General features: G+C 41.1%; 1 protein-coding gene across 1 annotated transcript in view; it reads right to left on the bottom strand.

Moving 5' to 3' along the window:
* LOC126188774 (hemicentin-2-like) overlaps positions 1-18,290 on the bottom strand; it is an 862,561-nt gene that overhangs the window by 188,131 nt on the left and 656,140 nt on the right. Inside the window, exon 6 of the mRNA XM_049930385.1 lies at positions 16,674-16,819. Coding sequence (XP_049786342.1) covers positions 16,674-16,819 — 146 coding nt within the window. The remainder of the gene's footprint in view (positions 1-16,673; positions 16,820-18,290) is intronic.

The raw sequence follows: 18,290 nt of genomic DNA, 5'->3' as shown, positions 1-18,290 counted from the left end.
AGACTATCCATTCCGTTAGACTGCTCTTTCACAACCGTTGCCGTCATCGAGAATCTTTAATTTATTTTATTAGACGGCATCTATGGTTCCACCTAGACATGCATGCATGTTTCTACAATCTTCCATTTCTCGACTAACCGGTCCTGCTTAGCTATTCTGCACTTTCTTGTCAATATCATTTTTTATGCGCATGTATTCTCTTTCGCTCGTTTCATGTGCGGCACTTTCCTGTTCTCTCTTTTCAACAGTTAAATTCAGTATATCCTATGTTAATCAAGGATTTCTCCTCTTTTATTTATTTATTTATTTATTTATTTATTATTATTATTATTATTATTATTATTATTATTATTATTATTATTATTATTTACCTATGTGATTCAGTGGTGTCTTCACCACTTCATCCCTCAAAGATTCTATTGTACCTCGTGATGACTGGGTGTTGTGTGCTGCCCTTAGGTTAGATAGGTTTAAGTAGGTCTAAGTTCTAGGGGACTGATGACCGTAGATGTTAAGTCCCATAGTGCTCAGAGCCATTTGAACCATTCTATTGTATTCCTTTCCCTCTTTCAAAAGTTTTTGCAATTTATTCACTTCTAATGTTTTAATGTGCAGTTCATAGCCAATAAATTAAAGTCAAAGACCTCGTCTGCTCCTGGAAATGCCTCTCCCTTCCAAAACTGCTTCCGAAATCTCTGTCTTACAATTATGGAAATATTCTGAAATCTTTCAGTCTTCCCTGATCTCTTACGCAATACAGTTCCCTTAAATGGTTCTTACATCACGTGTTTCAAATGAGTAATTGTGTTCTGTGCAAAATCCTGCCAAGTGGCTTTCTGTCTCATTACTGTCCCTCCAGTCGATTGTCTCCTACTGTTTGTGCTTCACTTCCTTTACGTAGTGTCGAGTTCCAGTCACCCATCAGAATTAAATATTTTTCCTCTTTACTATTTTAATAAATTTCTCTGTGTCCTCATATATTCTTGTAATCTCTTCTTCATCTGCGGAGATAGAAGACAAATAAACCTGCACTACGGTCGCTGTAGTGGGACTCTAACCTGGAGCCCTTTCCTCTCCCTGCAAGTGCTCCACCAACTGAACGTTCCGAGCACAACTCACGACCTTCCCTGACAGCTTTACTTCCGACGTTACCTCGTCTTTTACCTTCCGAGCTTTACAGACGTTCTTCCGTCAAATTTTCAGGAATTTTACTCCTGTAAGAATGAATATGCACAAACATGGCTTACGTACGTTTTCAGAAAGAAATTTTCAGTGTGAGCTGATGTGAATCTTTCTGGCAGATTAAAATTGTGTGCTGGAAGGGGTCTGGAATTCGATACTTTTGCCTTTCGCTGCCAAGTGCTCTAACAACCAAGCTACCCCAGCATGCCACACGACGTGTCCTCATTGCCTTACTTTTCTACTTTCTACTTTCGGGTGCTCGAGTAGCTGAAACTCAGTAGTAAAAAAATTGTGTGAAGATGTTATGCGACGTCCGCACCCACCTACTGGCGAAAAAAGATGGAACTATGACGAAGAAGAAAAATAAGTTGCTTGAGCACCTGCAGGCAAGAAACAAAGATCCAGGTTTCTAGTACCCGTCAAACACATAGTTTTAATCTGCCAAGTAGTTTCGTATAAGCACTGTAGAGCGACAATTTCATCCTCTTAGTATTGTCGTGGGACTTGGATTGGCCTACGATAAATTTTGGCTAAGCTGTTCATAGTAGGTTAACCTATTATCTTATTCATTGTGGAACCTTCTCCTGCAAGACCCGTAAGACCCCTACAGGACTTTGTGCTGATATCCCTACACTGAGCTGATCAGATGTCGCTTTCCGCCTGACACGCACTTCACTAATTGCCAATTTATATAAATTCAACGCACTGTATCTCTGACCTATCTACCCGAATAATGAATGTAACGTTGCACGCTGCGTCCCGTAGGATCCCAGTTTTGTTTCTATAGATGACGACATTGTCCTGAGTTCTCCACCAGCAGGTCCGAATGGGGAGACTGCCTCAGGAATATTTAACTAATGAGGAAGCTATCATCATTAAGCCATATGACAGAGCATCATACAGGCAGTAAGAAAATGAAGGTTGCAATTTCCCCATATTTGCAGCAAAGCTATGCTGGCTGATGTTCCAAGGCAGATCAGCTGATCAGACCAGTTGCTTTTCAACCACTGAAACTCCTGCTGCCATCACGGTGTTGTCTTGCCCCTTCACAGATAAGCATCCCTTGTGATTGCACCTATGGTACGGTATATGTATCGTTGAGGCATGCAGAGAGCCCCACTAAGGCAAGGTTGATGTTTCACGAGGGGAAATACGCGTGAAATTATAGTTGCTAGCACTCGATTTATTTTGAGTGAGTTAATTTGAGCTTATCTTGGAATTTAATGTCAGTATCCGACTGAACCCCTAGCACATGAGAAATAAGATCTTCGGCAATATGAAATTCCACAAACCAGAGAAATGAAATAGAATGTATCAAAATGATTTCATATAAAAAGTGGACCCCCAAACGTAAAAATAATGTCGGAGCACCGCCTGTCACTGAAACTTAGTTTATTATAAGGCTTTATTTATTTGTAAAATGAAGAGCCAAAGAAATTGTTCCTTATGATGACGTTTGTGTAACTTTAATATCAGGATTAAGAAAACAATTTCACAGAAATGTTTCACCTAAATTTGAGTGTGCATGATGAGCCTGCCTTTCGCGCAAGTTTCGTTTTTAGAGAATACATTTAAGCTATCGACTGCATTATTCGAGCACATTATTATAGTACATGGGAGTTATGGCTCTGCGTTCGATTTATCGTGAGTATTTATCGTCATATTGCACGAGGACGCGCCGAACCACTTGACAGTATATGCACAGCTGTTTTAAATCATTCACAGTACTAATATTTTCGCTAGTCACCACTGTATTCGTTTAGTGTAACGTCATTACGCGTTTCCGACGACGGCCACGGGAAGCCAAATGCAATAATATGATCGTTGGGTAGTAACAGTGAAGTAATAAACATATTTTCACAAATGGAGTCACTTTGATATGGAGTCTAGAGCTCTGCAGGTAGCACTGAATTAAACACGGTGGTGACCCAATACATGGCAGCCTTTGTTTCTCTAAATGGACGCTCTCTCTGACAGAACGCCATAAACCCAACTGCCACGTTTAGTACAGACAGTACTGCGGTAACACAATATTTGTTACACGTCATATTACTGCCAAAGCATTATGTCCATCACAAATCATGATACTCAGCAAAGCGTAATTTTGCAATTTGGGTCCAATTGTTAATTGAAACAGATAGCTGCATTAGTGACATTTTAGGTTGTCTGTAAATGTAAATGTCATGTTGGGGACATAAAGCAAAATGAAATAAATTTTGAAATAGTATTACGAAAGCAATTTGGGTCCAATTGTTAATTGAAACAGATAGCTGCATTAGTGACATTTTAGGTTGTCTGTAAATGTAAATGTCATGTTGGGGACATAAAGCAAAATGAAATAAATTTTGAAATAGTATTACGAAAGTTCTTTACGTGATTTATCATAGATTAAAATAAGACGATCAATGCGGTAATACAGTACTTCTTATTTCCGGGCCACGTGTCAAAACTGCTGAAAGTGTAGACTTCAGTACTGGCTCATAATCTTTTTCTCGGCGATAAATTATTTTCAGGTACTTGATTACAGAGATTTGGAGACGCTGTTTTATACCGTCAATATCAAATGTAAGTAGATATGGTAGTTTCAGAAAACAGTGTAACTTCTGACGCAGGAATGGGGTGTCTTACCTCCCACTTAAGTCACTTTCTTACCAGTAAATCAAACAACTTAATTTTACGATTTATTCTACATTCGGTATATGCCACTAGTTACAATGATCTCGTTGAATGTCTGCTACTATAGTTAGGAAAGTTATACTGCGTCATTACGAATAGCGTAGGAAAATTAGCGCAAAATCAAAAATATCAGTGACTGGTTTTGTGGAACGAAGTGTATCTAACTGAGTAGAACGCAAAGATTGAAACGTACAGATCAACTACAGTGTCATCACCCGAATAATGCGAGACGCTTATGGTAAACCTGGAAACTATTTTATTAGGTTCATACACCTATACTGTCTCAAAAAACTTTTTTTTCTTTGGGTTCAGCGCATTTGCCAACCCATTGGTCTTTACGATCACCTTACATCGTCATTAAAAACGACAGAAGAACAAGCTAATTTACGTTTGACTTTATAAAAGGACAATTTGTGTCGGATATTAAAATATCGGTAATGCAGATCAAAATCCTTGGAGTGTTCAGCAACAAATTCTCTGTTGATCTATCAGAAACATTTGCGTATCACCGTAGAAACGACATCAAAAATGGCTTACTTGCACACAAAGAACACATTTCCTACCTGTGCTAGACTTATCGCGTCGAACTTGAAACTAGTGAACGACTTTTGCTGGTCGTACACTACATTATTTTGTCACGTTGAACTGGTAATACGGTACTGCTCACAAACCTATTATTTACAACTTGTGAATAATCTTCTCAATTAATATTTGAGGAACGTCCTTGTTTCAGGTTGGAATATCATACGTACCTCCCATTTCAATCTTGCCATGGAAAGTATATGTGGATGAGCTAAAACACTATGCCCTGAAACATTGTGAAACTAGTTGTGGATCTGCACTTTGGAAATATCTGTTTGCATCTGCTTCTATTTCCTTAACGGTAATCAGTCACTTTTCCGAAAATTCTTCTACGCTGTTCAAAAAGAGACATAGCGCTGTTGTCAGATTTAGCGGAATTTCCTACGACTCAACAAAATTTTTGCTAATATGTGTTCGTGTGTCACCGAGGTTGGTCTACCGTTGTTAATTTTATTCTTTTCGTTTCGGTACAATTTAGTATTTTCCTTTTGTCCAGCAAATTAAAAAGGAGCGACAACTGTTGTTGCATAGAGGGGATCCATTCCATTGATGTCTTCTAATTAGCTCAGTGACTAACAAAGTCACGGTACTTTTATTCGGTTTTGAGTTTCTTCGCGTTGTACTCAAAACGAATACGTATTGCAGTTGTTATATATTGCATAAAAGATCACACTAGCCTCCTTCCGAACCATCACACTGTCGCAGATGATATATCGCTGCCAAATTCGTGGTAATGACACTCTGTGAACAAAACCTAAGTACAACTGAGTGGCGATTAAAGTGTCAAGCGTTTTTTAGAGTATTTAAAACACACTGAATTAATAACTGATAATAACGTTGCATCCCTTTACACCACTGGAAGTGTGATATTTTTACCAAAATATTTCGACAGCGTTGGTCTGCGCTTCAAAATTCCTACAACACTCTTCAGGAGGTTACAAAAGAGACAAATTAAATAATATTTAACTTAGAAATTATACCACATTACAATTCTCATAATAACAAGTATCATACTATAAAAACTGATTCTATGGTGACGTTTATGGTCGTTATACGAATTGTGTAGGGGGTCCCTGGAAGAACGGATAATACTCAGGAATATGACAGGAACGAGAATTTGAAGCAAAGATCGTCATACGGACATATGCACTATTCCAAAGGGTTTCCGAGACAGAACACATTTAATGTACTTTGTTATCTATCTTCTGTATTATCCAGTACATCGTCGCACTTACACACGAATTATTGCGTTTCACAAGGTATCAATTGAGAGATACATAATATTTAACATTTTCACCTCTTACCATTTCGTGCACGTCACACAACAACTGTTGTACAGGTGACAATGTAACAGTTCGAATGTGCAGTTGTGCACTCTTGAGAGAACGTATTGTTTTTGTCTCTGTGTCTCACTGCCTCTGCACTTTCCATTTGAAGCCTAAGGGCCGAATCATCCACGATGCCACCAAACAGTTGTCTTTATCCAGCCCGATTCACAAAAATCTAGTGGTGTAAGATCTGAAGATCTTGGTGGTCAGTTAATTGTACTAAAATAAGAAATGAAATACAGCGTTTGGAATAAGTGTGATCTGCATGTTCCCTCACAGCGTCTGGTGAAATGTGAAGAGGTTCCGTCAACCTTGAAGTACATTGCAGTCCTCGTGGTCAACGGAACGTCCCCAAGGTGTTCAACAAAAATGCACCTAATTCCGTTCCGTCATTCGATTTTCTAAAGTCATTGGATCCTCAAACATACTGTACCTAATACTGATCGATAAACGAACTTGGAACTTGGTTTCCTATGTAGCGTATGGATTCTAGAGCGACCATCTATGATTATTACGTGTATTTTTTATTTCATACCATGTTAACTTTGCTTCATAAGTGAAAAAATCAGTGAAGGAAATAACGATTGTCAATTGTTGTTGCTGTTGTTATTGTGGTCTTCAGTCCAGATACTGGTTTGATGCAGCTCTAACCTGTGCAAGCTCCTTCATCACCAAGTAACTACTGCAACCTGCATTCATCTGAATCTGCTTAGTGTATTCATCTCTTGGTCTCCCTCTACGATTTTTACCTTCCACGCTAACCTCCAGTACTAAATTGGTCATCCCTTGATGCCTCAGAACATGTCCTACCAATCGATCCCTTCTTGTGGTCAAGTTGTGCCACAAATTTCTCCCCTCACCAATTCTGTTCAGAAAAGCCTTCCTGACGCTAAATCAATACCGGATGTAAACTAATTTCTCTTTTTCAGAAACGTTTTCCTTGCCATTGCCAGTCTACATTTTATATCCTCTCTGCTTCCACTATCATCAGTTATTTTTCTCCCCAGATAGGAAAACGCATATACTACTTTAAGTGTCTCATTTCATAATCTTCTTCCCTCGGCAACACCTAATTTAATTTGACTATACCCCATTATCCTCGTTTTGCTTTTGTTGATGTTCATCTTATATCCTCCTTTCAAGACACTGTCCACTCCGTTCAGCTGCTCTTCCAGGTCCTATTCCGTCTCCGACAGAATTACAATGTCACTGGCAAACCTCAAAGTTTTTATTTCCTCTTCATGGATCTTAATTCCTACTCCAAATTTTTCTTTTCTTTTCCTTCACTGCTTGCTCTATATACAGGTTGAATCACATTGGGGATAGACTACAACCCTATCTCACTCCCTTCCCAACCACTGCTTCCCTTTCATGCCCCTATACTCTTATAACTGCCATATAGTTTCTGTACAAATTGTAAATAGCCTTTCGCTCCCTGTATTTGACCCCTGCCACCTTGAAAGAGAGTATTCCATTCAACATTGTCAAAAGCTTTCTCTAAGTCTACAAATGTTAGAAACATAGGGTCAGTATTGCCTCACGTGTTCCAACATTTCTACGGAATCCAAACTGATCTTTCTCGAGGTCGGTTCCTATCAATTTTTCCATTCGTGTGTAAAGGATTCGTGTTAGTATTTTGCCGCCGTTGCTTATTAAACTGATAGTACGGTAACTTTCACACCTGTCAACACCTGCTTTCTTTAGGATTGGAATTATAATATTCTTCTTGAAGTCTGAGGGTACAACTGTCGCATAAATCTTGCTCACCAGATGGTCAGAGTCCATGTCTTAAACTTTAAAACGTGGTTCCAGTGTCTCCAGGCCTCTTCCACGTATACAACCTTCTTACATTATTCTTAAACCAAGTGTTAGCTATCATTAAGTTGTGTTCTGTGGAAAATTCTACCAGGAGGCTTCCTCTTTCTTTCCTTACCCCCAGTCCATATTCACTTACTACACTCCTGGAGATGGAAAAAAGAACACATTGACACCGGTGTGTCAGACCCACCATACTTGCTCCGGACACTGCGAGAGGGCTGTACAAGCAATGATCACACGCACGGCACAGCGGACACACAAGGAACCGCGGTGTTGGCCGTCGAATGGCGCTAGCTGCGCAGCATTTGTGCACCGCCGCCGTCAGTGTCAGCCAGTTTGACGTGGCATACGGAGCTCCATCGCAGTCTTTAACACTGGTAGCATGCCGCGACAGCGTGGACGTGAACCGTATGTGCAGTTGACGGACTTTGAGCTAGGGCGTATAGTGGGCATGCGGGAGGCCTGGTGGACGTACCGCCGAATTGCTCAACACGTGGGGCGTGAGGTCTCCACAGTACATCGATGTTGTCGCCAGTGGTCGGCGGAAGGTGCACGTGCCCGTCGCCCTGGGACCGGACCGCAGCGACGCACGGATGCACGCCAAGACCGTAGGATCCTACGCAGTGCCGTAGGGGACCGCACCGCCACTTCCCAGCAAATTAGGGACACTGTTGCTCCTGGGGTATCGGCGAGGACCATTCGCAACCGTTTCCATGAAGCTGGGCTACGGTCCCGCACACCGTTAGGCCGTCTTCCGCTCACGCCCCAACATCGTGCAGCCCGCCTCCAGTGGTGTCGCGACAGGCGTGAATGGAGGGACGAATGGAGACGTGTCGTCTTCAGCGATGAGAGTCGCTTCTGCCTTGGTGCCAATGATGGTCGTATGCGTGTTTGGCGCCGTGCAGGTGAGCGCCACAATCAGGACTACATAGGACCGAGGCACACAGGGCCAACACCCGGCATCATGGTGTGGGAGCGATCTCCTACACTGGCCGTACACCACTGGTGATCGTCGAGCGGACACTGAATAGTGCACGGTACATCCAAACCGTCATCGAACCCGTCGTTCTACCATTCCTAGACCGGCAAGGGAACTTGCTGTTCCAACAGGACAATGCACGTCCACATGTATCCCGTGCCACCCAACGTGCTCTAGAAGGTGTAAGTCAACTACCCTGGCCAGCAAGATCCCCGGATCTGTCCCCCATTGAGCATGATTGGGACTGGATGAAGCGTCGTCTCACGCGGTCTGCACGTCCAGCACGAACGCTGGTCCAACTGAGGCGCCAGGTGGAAATGGCATGGCAAGCCGTTCCACAGGACTACAGGACTACATCCAGCATCTCTACGATCGTCTCCATGGGAGAATAGCAGCCTGCATTGCTGCGAAAGGTGGATATACACTGTACTAGTGCCGACATTGTGCATGCTCTGTTGCCTGTGTCTATGTGCCTGTGGTTCTGTCAGTGTGATCATGCGATATATCTGACCCCAGGAATGTGTCAATAAATTTTCCCCTTCCTGGGACAATGAATTCACGGTGTTCTTATTTCAATTTCCAGGAGTGTACATTTCCTTGTCTTATTTTTTCTACGCCCGTCTGAGGTTCGAGTCCTCCCTCGGGCATAGGTGTGTGTCCTGTGCACAGCGTAATTTGGTTTAAGTTAGGTTATGTAGTGTATAGTCTTAGGGATCGATGACCTTAGAAGTTTTGTCCCATAAGACCTTACCACAAATTTCCAATTTATTCTTTTCCTACTATCGAATTTCAGTCCCCCATGACTATTAATTCTCCTTTCCCTTCACTATTTGAATAATTCCTTTTATCTCATCAAACATAATTATCTTCAAAATCTTCGTCATCTGCGGACCTAGTTGGCATATAAACTTGTACTACTGTGGTAGGCGTGGGCATCGTGTCTATCGTTGCTACAATAGTGCGTTCACTATGCTGTTCGTAGTTCTTTACACAAGCTCCTATTTTTTTATTCATTTTTAAACCTGCTGTTGCATTTGATTTTGTATTTATAACCCTGTATTCCTCTGAGCAGAAGCTTTGTTTCTCCTGTCGCCGAACTTCAGTAATTACCGCTGTATCTAACTTCAACCTATCGATTTCCCTTCTTAAACTTTTTAACCTACCTGCACGATTAAGGGATCTGACATTCCACGCTCCGATCTGTAGAAGACCAGTTTTCTTTCTCCTGATAATGACGTCCTCTTCAGTAGTCCCCAACTGGAGATCCGAATGGGGAACTATTTTACCTCCGGAATATTTTATGCGAGAGGACGTCATCATCATTTCACCATACAGTAAAGCTGCATGCCCTCGGGAAAAATTACGACTGTAGTTTCGCCTTGCTTTCAACCGTTCGCAGTACCAGCACAGCACATCAATGACATGGTCCATGTTTCATGGGTGGGGATTGTCATTTAACGAGTGATAAATTTCGAGTTTTGTGGCAGTGTCACCTTTGTGAAGATCGTGGACGAGCTGTATGTGAAATGTGTAGCCCGGAAGTTTTATTCACTGTACTTTTCATGTTACATCGTTAGGTTCATAAAGTCGTCGTGAGCTGGTTGTAGGGCCACACTGCATCTTGTGATCAAGGTATTGCTGTTCCTGCATTCAGACGAAAGTGGTAACTTGGACGAATATCTTTTCCTGCACGTATAAAACACTCGACGATTAGCAATTCGACGTTTCGGAAAGCGTTGATGCATTTTTCCACATATGCAGCAGTACTTCCGTACAAGAGTCATAAACGTACACCATTATCAGCATATTCTTCAGTAGTGCAAATGTGTGAAATTTTAGGCAGCGCTTGTACGAACACAGTTAACCAATGTATCTCTCTGATACGCTCTTAATTCCTCACACTACTTGAATCATAGCACACTGAGGACAACTGCTCGTTCAGTGGGCTAGTTCAATGGCATAAAGATGTGCCGAGCAAAGAGACTGAAAGGGACGATGTTGATTCGGCTAAAATAAAAAGTCAGCTCGCCGCTATCCCATGAACAAATGTACGTTAACCTAGATTACTAAATCGTCTTAAAATTTGCGACTACGTTAGGATATAAAACAAGAATTTGTACTTAATTTGGTATGTAACATTCCACTGTAGATTTAATACCAGTAATTAACTAATGTATAACCTATATATTATACAGGGTGTTTAAAAAATGACCGGTATATTTGAAACGGCAATAAAAACTAAACGAGCAGCGATAGAAATACACCGTTTGTTGCAATATGCTTGGGACAACAGTACATTTTCAGGCGGACAAACTTTCGAAATTACAGTAGTTACAATTTTCAACAACAGATGGCGCTGCAAGTGATGTGAAAGATATAGAAGACAACGCAGTCTGTGGGTGCGCCATTCTGTACGTCGTCTTTCTGCTGTAAGCGTGTGCTGTTCAGAACGTGCAACTGTGCTGTAGACAACATGGTTTATTCCTTAGAACAGAGGATTTTTCTGGGGTTGGAATTCCACCGCCTAGAACACAGTGTTGTTGCAACAAGACGAAGTTTTCAACGGAGGTTTAATGTAACCAAAGGACCGAAAAGCGATACAATAAAGGATCTGTTTGAAAAATTTCAACGGACTGGGAACGTGACGGATGAACGTGCTGGAAAGGTAGGGCGACCGCATACGGCAACCACAGAGGGCAACGCGCAGCTAGTGCAGCAGGTGATCCAACAGCGGCCTCGAGTTTCCGTTCGCCGTATTGCAGCTGCGGTCCAAATGACGCCAACGTCCACGTATCGTCTCATGCGCCAGAGTTTACACCTCTATCCATACAAAATTCAAACGCGGCAACCCCTCAGCGCCGCTACCATTGCTGCACGAGAGACATTCGCTAACGATATAGAGCACAGGATTGATGACGGCGATATGCATGTGGGCAGCATTTGGTTTACTGACGAAGCTTATTTTTACCTGGACGGCTTCGTCAATAAACAGAACTGGCGCATATGGGGAACCGAAAAGCCCCATGTTGCAGTCCCATCGTCCCTGCATCCTCAAAAAGTACTGGTCTGGGCCGCCATTTCTTCCAAAGGAATCATTGGCCCATTTTTCAAATCCGAAACGATTACTGCATCACGCTATCTGGACATTCTTCGTGAATTTGTGGCGGTACAAACTGCCTTAGACGACACTGCGAACACCTCGTGGTTTATGCAAGATGGTGCCCGGCCACATCGCACGGCCGACGTCTTTAATTTTCTTAATGAATATCTCGATGATCGTGTGATTGCTTTGGGCTATCCGAAACATACAGGAGGCGGCGTGGATTGGCCTCCCTATTCGCCAGACATGAACCCCTGTGACTTCTTTCTGTGGGGACACTTGAAAGACCAGGTGTACCGCCAGAATCCAGAAACAATTGAACAGCTGAAGCAGTACATCTCATCTGCATGTGAAGCCATTCCGCCAGACACGTTATCAAAGGTTTCGGGTAATTTCATTCAGAGACTACGCCATATTATTGCTACGCATGGTGGATATGTGGAAAATATCGTACTATTTAGTTTCCCAGACCGCAGTGCCATCTGTTGTTGACAATTGTAACTACTGTAATTTCGAAAGTTTGTCTGCCTGAAAATGTACTGTTGTCCCAAGCATACTGCAACAAACGGTGTATTTCTATCACTACTCGTTTAGTTTTTATTAACGTTTCAAATATACCGGTCATTTTTGAAACACCCTGTAACTTCCATATAGAATGTGGAACAGTAAACTTTACGATGGTTCAGTAGCAATGTAACATTTTCCTGCCTTTAGTGTTCTAGTGTTAAATGTTTTTTTATTTCCGAAACCAGCTCAATAGGGCATATGAAAACATGAAGGTTTTTGCTTCAAATGAGCATTCCTGTCGTATCCCCAACTATGGGCCATTTCTCTTGGAAGGCCCTCCAACTTCTCAGTAAAGACTGATGCTTACAGTGAACTAATTCTCATTTACACTGAATCACGCTACACCCAAAATACATCTGGAATACGTGGGACTCTCCTGGAGAAGGCACCAAGTAAATAAAGTCTTACACCGTCTCTGGTCTTGACAATGTGCTGAGATGGGCACCAAGATTATTCAACTTTTCTCAAGCACATTTCATGATTAGAACTCTTAGGCCTACCTAACTACAGGTAATTTGATTGATGCATCCACCCGCTGTCCAACGTATCCTCAGATAGTTTCTAAGTGATTAAGAACCGGTGATTTAGCAAGACAATCGAAGTGCGACAGTATGTCTGAGAATTCGTCAAATCAGAAACATATATGTGAACTGCTATGCTTACGGCTGTTGTTATCTCCGAAGAAAGGTGCGTCCACTGCACACTAATAATGAAGTAAGGGCTACAACAGGTTACTATGAATGGTTCATATTCACGGTAACAGGTGTCAGTGGTCCCAGATCGTGATAGTGAAGTCCAGCTCAAAGTAATAACACACTGCAGACAGGAAAATCCATCTTTGCGAACTATTTTCCTTTTCTGGAACCGTTCACTTTTATTTGTTCACTATTTATTTTTTATCGAATTGCGCATACTATATAGACTTAAAATAATTTACAGAAAGAACCAAGTACGCACAATTATTACATCTGCTGGATAAATTCATTGATTATCTTATGAGGTCAGTTTGTTTACTTCTATTTCCTTAGCTCAATGCGTCTTTAGAAAACATTACATTAGTCGGCTGAAGTGGCGATGCAGTGAACGCAAGGTGGGTAGACACACGGCAAGACAGAATGAGAAGAATTTCGGATTACAGAAACTGTTTACGACCCAGCGCGAACCACCTCAGTCGTTGTTCACTTATGACAGAAGTGTACAACGCCTTGCGTTGGCATTATTAGCATGAAATAACTGTAAATAAACTAAATTAAATATTTTCTTTTCTTTGAACAGGTGTGTAAATTAACTACGCATCGGAGTAGCATACTATCTACGTATGGAGTGAAGATTCATTTGGAAAAATTGGCCAGGTGCGTGTAGGACTCGCGCACGTGGATTGCAGGTAAACTTAATTAAGTATACAGACAGTTCATACATTTCGGAACTCGAGATTCTGGTCTATTTTTGCCTGTTATCGGCATTGATACTGGAGGGATATCGATCTCAGCGATTCTAAGAGTTTCGAGAGCATTTTAATTTCTATAACATAAATGTGGCATGAAGACGTGCATGGGGAAGGCGACCTTTATTATCATAATCAGCATTTCTCCATTCAGGGTGATTGGGTCGTAATTTGCATGAATGCCGAACTGCTGATTGTTTTATTTGCTAGCTTGACGTCGGGTAACAAATGAATAAAAAATTTCTCGTGGGATATACTGTAAATACGATTTAACAGTTCTCTGAATTTTTCCTTTACTCGTACTGTGAAATCTTACCTGTTGCCAAATTTCATCATTATAGATCAATGGAAAGTATCCTATAGGTTTTGATGAGTGATTTTACGAGTGTAAAAATATGTGACATAAATCGCTATGCCTTTTGACTGCAATGACTTAGAACCTCACGATTATTATACCGCAAATGGAGCGACCATAGTTTTAAGAATGTGATGCAACTTTTATCTTCGTATTGCTGCCCGTTCCTGAGAAAAAGGGCGGACAGTCAGATAATCAGACAATAAACGGCGAAAACAATTTTTATCCTTTGATACGATCACAAATTTTCAGTTTTGTAACGTGAAAGTAAGGACTGAAGACAGACAGGCAGGCAGGCAGAAGGACAAAAAGTGTTCTTATGAAGGTTTCGTTTTTACTGAGTGAGACATGGAACTCTAAAAATAACGATTCCCGACGCCATAATTGAGAAAGTGCCGACTCAAATTATATAAATTTTGCACACAATTTTGTATCAGCACAAAGTGAAAAGAAACCAGCCTTTTTTTCCCAAAACCTTAACGATGAATCACACATCATGGCTTTGGATTTTTGGTTAGCCGTCAGTTGAGAGACGCCCCAATATTCAGGTATGGAATAAACCAACTGTTATTTGAGAAAGAGAACTTCTGAGCGAGCACAGGTAGGCGTTAACAGACATGATGAAACGAATATTAAATTCAACAATTCAGTACATACATACTAATGGACTTAACATATAAATTTTGCACACAAACGTATTTGAAAATAAGAGTAATGTTCGTTGCTTGTTCACTACTGATAAATTTACGCATATTTCGGTCTCTTTACTTACTATGGAAAAGGGAACAAAATAGTTGTCCATGAAACTCGCTCGTCTTTTTAGTTAAATCATTAGTTTCTATCACAACAGCAGTAAATATGAACACTTTTAGAGATTCTCGTGTTTCCTCAAAACACTTTGGAATAATTTGTCTTGTATTTGGCTGTAGGTGTAGGTTTCATAACAGGATAGTATTGATAGTTTTTTAATTAACTGCGAATCCTCTTCTGTAAGAACTCTTTCAAGAATTTTTCCGTGCTCCAAGCGGATCCATCATGAAAGATAGATGTCCATTTATATCTTGAAAAATGGCGTATTCTGTGACGAAGGAGAATTATAACAAGAAGTGACTGCAATTCTATTTGTATTTTCATTGCCAGTATGTATGTCGAAGCATGACTCTGTGCTACTTAAGAAGCAAAATCTTCCAATTTGTATTTCAGAATTCTTTCGAAACATTGTAGAATATATCAAGTGGTGGACAACGATATCCTGCATGTGGTTTTACGAAAACCGTACTATCATTTATGGCACCTGACCCCTGTTCTGTCGTTTTAATCTTCTGCATCAAAAATAAGAGCTGTCACTTCAGTACTCTGAATAGTGAAGTAGAACCAACAAGAGGCAAGTAGGAATCGACAAAACCTAAAAAAAGAAAAAGAAAGTAGGGATAATGGGACTGAACAGTTTTTTCCTAATAACATAAGATTATCTTTAAACAAATTTCATTTACGTGACAAGTTCCTTAAGACAGGTTCTTCACAGAGGCATGCATATAAATATGTCATCAAAACTGTATACCCACTTACTATACTAAAAGTTATAAATTATCAGACTGAAATTTACGAAAGAAAACTAGGAGCAGAATCTATATGTGCCAAAAGCTGTTCCTGAGTACCCCCTTAAGGTTCCAGGACAAAAAAGAAAGACTTTACCCAGGAATAAGTATGCCTAAAACAAAATATGATTTTTTTCGTTAGTTCTGACACTTAGTAAACAGTAGGTTCATGGATTGTATTATTGAAGTTAATATAGCAATATGGAATTAATAATTAAGTCAGAAATAAAAATGTTCTTCGTTAAAATGCTACTCCTGAACAAGAAATTTGAGATAAAAAGTGGATACTATTTTTGCCATTCTATGAGTTTTCGAATGGAGACGCACGCCTTCCCGTTGGCCTACTGAGCCAAAGTCATGTACAACTCATTTCTTTGTTTAAAAGAACCAAAGTAGCTAATACCACAAGTAAAAATAAGACCCTCCCTAAGTGAAATGTTTTAATTTTTGAAGAAATGCGAAAATCGCAAGTTTCATATTAACTTCCTTACAGTACAGTTTACAAAATGATGAAAAGTTATCTTAATAAGTAGATAAGTCAAGCACTTCAAACACATTTAGTAAATATTTCGAGAAGTAGGGAGAAATATTATTCCTAGATTGTAGTGGATTACACTTTGTAGGGCGGCAGAGCTTTTGTTATTGTAGGAAGTAGGTCGAAATACACAGTCTGATGGAATTAGGTCCCCAGTAGGACTGACGTATTGCGTCAGTTGATGTGACAGAGGCATTAAACGTTACATCCCTAATATGGACGGTTCACTGAAAACAGCTGAGTAGAACTCACACTATATCTAAAACTGGCGCTCGGGCAGTCGGGGTTGGAGCTATTAAAATAAACCACATGTTTCGGGACCATAAATAAGGCGATCCGCCAGAAAAATAAACCGATATTCCTAGCATGAAAGAGTCGTTTTGAGATTATAAGGAAGAAAGGAGAGAATGACACGAAAAAATACACACTTCACTGGAGAAACTGGTAAGCCTGAAACATAATAACTTAGCCTGAGAGGTTGTGCATTAAACGGTCGTCTGAGCACTGACCTTGCCTCTGTCTAGCTGGTAGTTGTCCCGCCACCAGGAAATGACGGCTTCCGGCCTGGAGCCGACTGCCTCACACTCCAGCACCACCGTCTGCCCCGCTTCCAGCACGCTCGGCCTCTCCAGCAGCCGAGTCTTCAAGGGCCGTACTGGAACAAATACACGACTACTTACACAGTGCCCGTTTGAGTGTCGAACCGCCGGCCGCGGTGGTCTCGCGGTTCTAGGCGCTCAGTCCGGAACCGCGCGACTGCTCGGGTCGCAGGTTCGAATCCTGCCTCGGGCATGGATGTGTGTGATGTCCTTAGGTTAGTTAGGTTTAAGTAGTTCAAAGTTTTAGGGGACTGGTGACCACAGATGTTAAGTCCCATAGTGCTCAGAGCCATTTGAACCATTTGAAGTGTCGAACTAAGAAAAACAGAGGTGCAACTATAGTTATTGCAGAAGCATACGCCCCCTGTACCCTCTCACAGGATTTGCGGAAGAAATATTGTATTCTAGCTTGAGTTGATCATGATCAGCACAATGATGTAAATGGGTGAAGGTGGAAGATAAGCGCAATTTAAGGGAGCTATCCACACAATTTCCTTATTGGTTTTCCTAAATTACGGAAAGATCTAATAAGTAATTCAAGACTTTAATAAAAGTTTCGCGTCCAAACCACAAAACAGGGCACACTGGATAAGTCGTAGTACGAAAACGCGATGTTCCAGGAGGAAAGATAAACATGTTCTTCACCTTCACTACTGTGACACAAATAACTGTTACTGCAAGTTCTTTGCTTTACATATTTTTAGAGATGGTAGTATGGACCAGAAAACAAAAAAAATACTAATAAGCATGGGCTCTAAAATGCATACATTAAGAGTTATAACCACTTGTTCTTCTTCGTTACTTTGAAAAACCGACCTGTGTGGCTGACCGGTTCTAGACGCTTCAGTCTGGAACCGCTCGGCCGCTACGGTCGTAGATTCGAATCCTGCCTCGGGCATGGATGTGTGTGATGTCCTTAGGTTAGTCAGGTTTAAGTTGTTCTAAGTCCCATAGTGCTCAGAGCCATTTTAACTATTTTTCGATACTTTGAAAAACATCTTTTCTACTGAATGATTGCTCACAGCTTTAAGGTATGTGTATAGTTGATTCCATTGCTCGGAATGATCGTTCCTGTCATACGCCAGAATGTAGGCCATCTCACCCTGGGAAACTCTGTGTATGTGTGACAATTGTTGGTAATTTTATTTCAGGCGTCCACGGCACATTGCAGAAGTTACAGATAGAGATATACACTTCAAGTTGATTCACGTCTACCCAGCGCAAATAATAACCAATTTATGTTATTTTAGATCGTATTGAATCCCTACTTCTTTAAATGAATCTTCAAAGCTCTGAAGATGATCCGACGGAGGGAAACCGATCTACCACTTAACACCGTCAGTCCCCAGCGAGCTAGGCGTTTCAGAGATGGATGGAGTGACAGAATCGTTGAAGTGGAGATCGAGCACATTTTGTGCGATTTAATGGTACTCCATCTTCTCTTGACGAACATAACGCGTGAACTGGCACACACAATAATGTCTTCTACTAGGTGACAGTGACGTGCCACACATGATAACGACTCAC

Source organism: Schistocerca cancellata, chromosome 5 (assembly GCF_023864275.1).
Source record: "Schistocerca cancellata isolate TAMUIC-IGC-003103 chromosome 5, iqSchCanc2.1, whole genome shotgun sequence".
NCBI classification, from domain to species: domain Eukaryota; kingdom Metazoa; phylum Arthropoda; class Insecta; order Orthoptera; family Acrididae; genus Schistocerca; species Schistocerca cancellata.
Note: the sequence above shows the minus strand (reverse complement) of the source record. Positions and strands in the feature narration are given on the sequence as shown.